At 33.5% G+C, this 7,759-nt stretch overlaps 1 protein-coding gene across 1 annotated transcript; it reads left to right on the top strand.

The window, feature by feature from the left end:
* The first annotated feature begins 748 nt into the window (after window positions 1-748).
* LOC133872839 (wall-associated receptor kinase-like 10) lies at window positions 749-7,084 on the top strand. Its single transcript, XM_062310460.1, has 3 exons — window positions 749-1,702; window positions 4,214-4,348; window positions 5,818-7,084. Exons 1-3 carry the CDS (start codon window positions 826-828, stop codon window positions 7,005-7,007), a joined length of 2,202 nt encoding a protein of 733 aa, XP_062166444.1. The 5' UTR covers window positions 749-825; the 3' UTR covers window positions 7,008-7,084.
* Window positions 7,085-7,759: the final 675 nt, after the last annotated feature.

Genomic DNA, 7,759 nt, shown 5'->3' with positions numbered 1-7,759 from the left:
TCGATTTGTAATTATTGCTTACCACAAGGACTTCCTATAAACTTTTTAAACCATAGGGAGTGAAAAATAATTATGACATACCACATGGACCAATGATGAAATTATTCCATATATTTAATGGGAGCCTTTTTCTTGTCATTTTCATGCACATCTTATTAGTCCACATTGTAAATTTATTTTGCTTCTTTTCCTCCTCCAAGGCATACTTACAAAAAAAAGAAAAAGAAAAAAATTGAGGTTTCATATAATTTATTTTTATGTGATTGATAATCAACTACCTAGTGTTACAGCCAAATGTCATGAGATAACTATCAGAAATCAGTGAGTACAAACAAGGGTGATTTTCATTGCCTTTTTTAGGAAATTATTGAACTGGCTAGGACTTTGTTCAGCATATCCTATAGTTCAGCCACTTCAAATAATTCAATCTTGAAATTGAATGAAGGGCGTAGATGATCAAGTTGGCTGTTTGATCTTTGTCAGGTTAACAAAAGACAAATTCAGAAGTAAGCGCGTGCATGGCTTCATCTACTTAATTGGGAGGATACATAAGACGCGCCCATATGCAAAAGTCACAATTGTGGACCATCCATATGGGATCATTTTCCTAGTAATTTATGAGAGGTGATCAACAATGGCTGCTAGCTAGGTTCATGCACAGAAAGAACAGACTATTCCAGACGAAGACAATTACTTGGTCTTCTTAATTAATTGGCGACTTTTAGAATTGGAGGACGGTAATGGCGTACGTCACTACGTTGTATAAATTAATTAGCGGGCCGGGGCTTGGGGCTTATATCTGCTTAACGTACAATTCCGTCATCGATGGCGGTGAAAATGGTATTTCAGATCATGATTGTGCTCTTGTGTTCGATTGATGCAATATTATTTGTACAAACAGCGGGTTTAGCAAATAATAGTACTTCATGTCAAGCAAGCTGTGGGGATGTTAGCAATATCCCATACCCTTTTGGAATAGGAGGAGCTGGTTGCTACGTTGATGACTGGTTTGAAGTAGTTTGCGATGACTCTTTCAGCCCTCCCAAACCTTTCTTGCGGAGCCTCAACCTGGAGGTGCTCAACATTTCAATAGGAGGAGGCACAGTTCACGTCAACTATCCGACATTTTCTTCTTGTACTGGTGGTGATCAAATCAGCAAACCAAATGTGGAGTTCTCAAAAAGCCCTTTCATCTTCTCCCAGTCCGACAACAGATTCGTCGCCATCGGTTGCGACAACCTTGCTTCAATTGTGTCCGAAAACACTTCAGTTATAATTGGTGGGTGCATGTCATTTTGTGGCACTGATAAAGCGATGGATGCAAGCAGTTGCAATGGCATTAACTGCTGCGAAACCACAATTCCTTCACAGCTCCTTGTGTTCAGTACAAAAATTGGCCAAATAAATACGAACCCTGTTGCTTACGGTATGATCACTGCGGACAAAGGATGCAAGTCTGCATTTTTGGTAGAACAAAAGTGGTTCAAGGCCGATTACCCATACAAAGATGTGTCATCCAAAATGTCGCAAGTTCCTGTGGTGTTGGAATGGGGGATTCTTAATACATCATTCAACTCTCTTCCAATAACCAATAATGGCTCCACCTCAAACTATAATTGTGCTACTAACCGGACCTCAACTGTTACATGTTCTTGCAATGGCGGCTTTGCAGGAAATCCCTATCTTCTTGGAGGATGTCAAGGTAATTAAACATTTTGTACTAGCTATAGTCAATTTATCTCTTTAATTCTTCTGCATGTTCCTTTTTGCCACCTATGAGGTGGCTTGCGGGTCACTTTTTGAAAAAAGTATTTTTTAGTTTTATATTTTTTTTTAACTAAAGAGTAACTTGTACGTCGCACTTTTATTGGGCCTGACGTGATAACCAAATTGATTTTATTAAGTTAGTGATCGAAAATTGATTTTTAGGGAGTAAATTGTTATTTTCGTTTATTATAAGAATCTTTAAATTAATTTTTATACTACATGGAGCGATTTGTAAATTGAGCTAACAGAAAAGACTGATTTTACATTTTTCTCTAATTATTATTCAAACAGTCCATTTTCTATTAAAACTTCCGTAGAGGACTTTTCAAAAGTCGAAAATGGAAGAATATTAGATAGAAAATGGGCCATTAGAATAAGTAATTGAACTAATCACTCACAAATCAAAAGTCAACTGAGTTTGCGTTAGAAAATGAACTATTGGAATAAGTAATTGAACTAATCGTTCACAAAATTTATCTAGTAATTTTATCAAGTGATATAATTAGAGAAGTTCATGATTTTTTTTTTTCTCGAAAAGTACATATATTTCCTCAAACTACCACTTAATTGTTAATATCTTTCCCAAACTACTAATTCAATGTTTTCCTTAAGCTACAAAAAAATGTCAATGTCTCCCAAAACCAACAAAAAGATAAAAATGACCATAATTTTTAATAAAAATGTTCTTATATTTTTTTATTTTTATTTTTTTTTATAATTTGTTTTTTGAAAAGTACGTATAACCCTTTTAAACTAGCACCTCATTGTCAATGTCCCCTCCCAAACTATCAATTGTGTCAATCTCCCCCTCTAAACTACCGAAAAAATGTCAATGTTTTCTCTAATGACAAAAATATCCTTCATGAAAATTTTCAATTTTTAATAAAAAAAATTATTGAAAAAATATAAAATAACAAAAAGTTAATAAAAAATAAAATTTAAAAACGGGTTTTTTTTTTTTTTTTTTTTTTCTTTTGTTTTTTAAATTTTCTCTTTTTTCGTTTTTTATTTTTTTTTTATTTTTAATTTGTTTTTTAAATTAGCGTCATTTTTGTCTTTTTATTGGTCTTAGAGAGAGACTCTGACATGTTTTGATAGTTTGAGAGGGGATATTAACACAATTAGTAGTTTGGAGGGAGACAGAGACATTAACAATTGAGTGGTAGTTTGAGAGAAATACGTGCGTGTACTTTCTCCCTTTATATATATATATATATATATATATATATATATATATATATATAATTTTATGAAAAGTATTGTTTTTGTCATTGTGGATGACATTGATAATTTTTAATAGTTTAGGTTGGACTTTGACACAATTTTTTTTTTTTTTTGGGGGGTGGGGGGGCGTGTTTACATTTGTAGGCACTTGAGTTGTAATCCCCTCCCCTCCCCTTATGGAGAATTTTTTTTGTTGAGTAAAAGTTAAAAGTGATTGATGTGATATAAAGTAGAAAGAATTTTTTAAAAAATTGTATTGTAGTGAGTTTTTTTTATTTAAATAATAATAAAAAATTGTTGATGTGATATTAAAAGTAAAAAAAGTTAAGAATATTTTGAGTTGATATTTTTTGGGAGAAGTAAAAATAAGGGAAAGGGAGAGGGGAGGGAGTTATTAAACGGGGTTGTTACCTCGATCTGCTTGAACTTTCAAATTTCAATTTAAGTAATATTCTTCATAAACTTTGTATATTCTATTTAACTAGTTACCCTCATGTCAATGGTCGTTATTTCTTCAAATTTAAGTGGAGGGAATCACATACTCAAAAAAAAAAAAAAAAAAAAAGTAAGTGGAGGGAATCACATTGGCCTCACAAGAGAACTGATCACGTGATCAGATTTAACTATTACATGTAAAATAGAAATTCTAAATTATTATCAATTCCACATAAAAGTTGACGATTTTATTCATGATACTTGAACAAGTTGTAAATGTTAGAATTTGGAATTCCTATTTGTGAAACCCCAAATCTCATATAATAATAACGTGCATATATAGCATACAAACTCTCGTTATGCATTAATTAGAAATACTAAATTCTTTGTTAATATAGAGAAAAATGTAGTTGTAAAATAATCAAATGATGTCATGGGATTATTTGTAGATTCTAACAAGAGCAAGCAACATCAATCGATTTCATTTGAAAATCTTACTATTATTGTTATTATTATCATCATCATGATGAATGGAGTACGCATATGTTGTATAATTATTATTATGATTTTTTATCAATTTTATTTTTTAGAGATAATTAGTGATATTATTAGACTTTGCTTGTTGACTAAGAATTTGAACCCACCGAGATATTATAATATTGATTTAAATGAAATTTTCTTATTTTCTAAATTTTTTAAAATAATTGGTGACTTAATAAGCACTATGAATTTTGTTGTTGATTTATTGGATACTAACTGTGTTTATCTCCTTATACATATATGACAGATATTAACGAATGCGAGCGCCTACCATCACCTTGTCTCAATAATGGATCTGGGAGTGTAACATGTGAAAATACTTATGGGTCTTACAATTGCCTGGTAGTTAACCCCAAACCTCAGATTGGAGCGGCTACGATAGGTATGTTTATTGAAAAATGTACACTTTTAAATTTTTCTCTAAAATTTAGTTTTCAAGTGATGTGTTATCATCCCATGTCCCATAAGATCTATTATTTTGATAAATGTGTTACCATCTCATGATGACGACACATCATATCACTTGAAAACTAACTTTAAAAAAAAAAAAATAAATTGAGTAGTGTAGCATTTTTCATGTTTATTTGGATTGGAGTGTTTAAGGCTTCCCTTTTTCTTTTCTTTTTTCCTTTTGAAAAAGCGAGCCAAAAACCACCCACACAAGAAATCTCATATTTTCATTGACATTATTTTGATTGATTTTCTTTCACCTTGCTTGTTTCAATTGGTCCCACTTTCTTTGGATATACATTCTTGTAGGAGAATAAATTATATTATGCTTTGGGAGAAAATTTTTAAAACACATGTTTTGAGAAAAAAAAAAAAAAAAAAAAAAAAAAAAAACAAACAAACAAATTACAGCACTTCTTTTGGAAAAATTTCCAAGCGTTTGGAGTGGCAAATCTCTTCTGCTTTTTCTTTCTTCTTTAATATCTTCTCGTACACTTTCTATGCAATAATTTTTCAATAAATATATCCCTAAAATTCACTTACTACTATCATAGAGGATGCTTCAAGTATAATATTTTGAGATATATTGGAACCTTAGCAGAATTTCGCGAAATTCTTAAAAATTGCAAGAGCTTGCAATTCTTAAAATGGTTTAAATGGACACTTCAGATTTTCCAAAGTCAATCATTTTGAGGCAATATATACCTACTACCCCCAAATACTTTTGAGAGTGGCTAGACCACCTTCAAAAATTTTGAAGAGCGATCAATGCACCCTATAAGCCTTGAGGGCAATCATCTAAGATTTTGGATTGGCCAAACCATCCCAATAACTCATATGGGGCCAACCACCCCTCCATAAGCCTAGAAAGAGTGGTTGGCTGCCTCCTCAAGTCTTGAGGGGGTGATTGGGTCATTTGTCAAGGTTTATGGGGCTGGTTGAACACCTTCTTGGGATGGCCGTCCATCCCCAAAAATCATAAGGGGGGCAGTGCATTAAATCTCTTTAGGTATTGACTAAAGAAATCATTTCCTACATATAATTTTTTACATATAAATGTATTATTCAAAATAGAGGACTTGACAAAATGGTGATCGTTCTTTTAAAATAATGGTTACAAATTTTTAAAAGTTGTAAGTAGATGATTCTAATGTGAACCTTTAAACCTTCATGCTTTTTTGGGTTAATCATTTTTCCTCCCTCACCTGCCCATTTGTACCATCTCCTTCTTTTGGAATACATCAATAGTCAAATATATATTTATTAACATACTTTTTGTCAGAATAATTTATAGCTATAAGAGAAAATTTCGCTATTTTAAGTCAACATTCTCATTCGAAACTATTGCTATAACCTTTTACTACAATGAGTAATTTTTTCGTATTACACTGCGTTAATTAGGTATTAGCAGCAGTCTTGGGCTATTGGTTTTACTTATTGGTGGATGGTGGTCTTACAAAGTGGTAAAGGAAAGGAGGATGATTGCACAGAAGAAAAAGTTCTTCAAACGAAATGGTGGTTTATTGTTACAACAACAATTATCTTCACATGAAGCCAATGTTGAGAACATCAAACTGATTAATTCAAAAGATTTGGAGAAGGCCACTGACAATTATAATGCAAATAGAATACTTGGTCAAGGAGGACAAGGCACTGTTTACAAAGGCATGTTAGCAGAAGGAAGAATTGTTGCAGTGAAAAAATCCAAGGCAATTGATGAAGGAAAACAACTCGAAGAATTCGTCAACGAAGTTGTCATTCTTTCACAACTTAACCACAGAAATGTGGTTAAGCTAATTGCTTGTTGTTTGGAGACAGAAGTTCCTATGCTAGTTTATGAATATGTTCCTAATGGAACTCTTTCTCAATATGTCAATGGCCAAACTGAGGAGTTTCCATTAACGTGGGATATGCGCTTACGAATTGCAACAGAAGTTGCCGGAGCTCTCTTCTACTTACACTCAGCAGCTTCCACGCCCATTTACCACATGGACATTAAGTCTACGAACATACTCTTAGATGATAAGTACAGAGCTAAAGTAGCTGACTTTGGGACTTCAAGATCCATCGCTGTTGATCAAACTCACCTAACCACACAAGTACATGGCACTTTTGGATATTTGGACCCTGAGTATTTTCAGTCAAGTCAGTTTACAGAAAAGAGTGATGTTTATAGTTTCGGTGTTGTCCTTGCTGAGCTGTTAACTGGCGAAAAAGCTATCTCTTCAACAAGGACACAAGAACCTAGAAGTTTAGCTATATATTTCATTCAATCGGTGGAGGAGAACAATTTGTTTGAAATTATTGATAGTCGAGTTTTGAAGGAGGGTAAGAAGGAAGAGATCATTGCAGTCGCGAACCTTGCGAAAAGGTGCTTGAGCTTAAATGGAAAGAAACGACCTACAATGAAGGAAGTCGCAATGGAATTGGAGGCAATTCAAATGTTGCAAAAAGCTGCTAACCTTCAACAAGATGAAGAGCTTGAATATGACCAAGTTGAAATGTACAAGCTAGGGGATGCTCTTCCCCCATCAACAATGTCAACCTCATCTATGGATGCCCAACCATTATTAGCTTTTCAATCGGTATGAATCGTACGTTATTTGTTTAATGTAATGTTGTATGCTACATATATAATTTGCTGTTTTGGTTGTATTCTACCAGTAATTTCAAGTAATTTCAAGAATCACCTGAGAGCATGGATTATATATGCATGTTTTATGTTTTATGTGCCATGTTCGTTTTATAAGGATCCATTTTAGTTGTCTAGCTCAAATCAGGCATCAAGCAGCTGGTTTATGAAGTATTTGTTCCTATGAGCAGCTCTCTTTCTTACCTCAAGAGTTTAGAGACTAATTAATCTTGTGAAGATATATGCCAGCAACATTTCCCTTCTATGCTTAAAAAAGACCAACATTTCATCACGATCAGGAAGGTTCAATTTGATTACAAGCACTTCCTTAAAACTCCTGATCCATGCATGCAATTGCGAGGGAACTTGTGAGCCTCAAGCAGCTTCATCCCGACAACTTCTTCATTGACTCCCAACCATTGAGCAATATTCTGCCCAAGGGCAATGTCCACTATCCCAATGTTGTCCCCACCAAAATATTTCTTGTCTCGGCCGAGCCCATCTTCCTCTATGGCTCTCAGCATCTCCAAGGTGTCTTTGATGGCCTTCTCTTGTTCTTCGCCACTAATTCAGTAGACTACGTACCCATAATGCAGGACCCTAACGAAATCAAAGACACTATTATAAAATCAATAAACTAAAAAAAACTTTAGTTAATTAAATCAAACTAATAGTAATAATTACGACCACAAAGCTATTTACTGAGGAAAT

The sequence above is a fragment of the Alnus glutinosa genome, chromosome 1, assembly GCF_958979055.1.
Source record: "Alnus glutinosa chromosome 1, dhAlnGlut1.1, whole genome shotgun sequence".
Taxonomy (NCBI): domain Eukaryota; kingdom Viridiplantae; phylum Streptophyta; class Magnoliopsida; order Fagales; family Betulaceae; genus Alnus; species Alnus glutinosa.
This window is presented reverse-complemented; position numbering and strand designations above follow the sequence as displayed.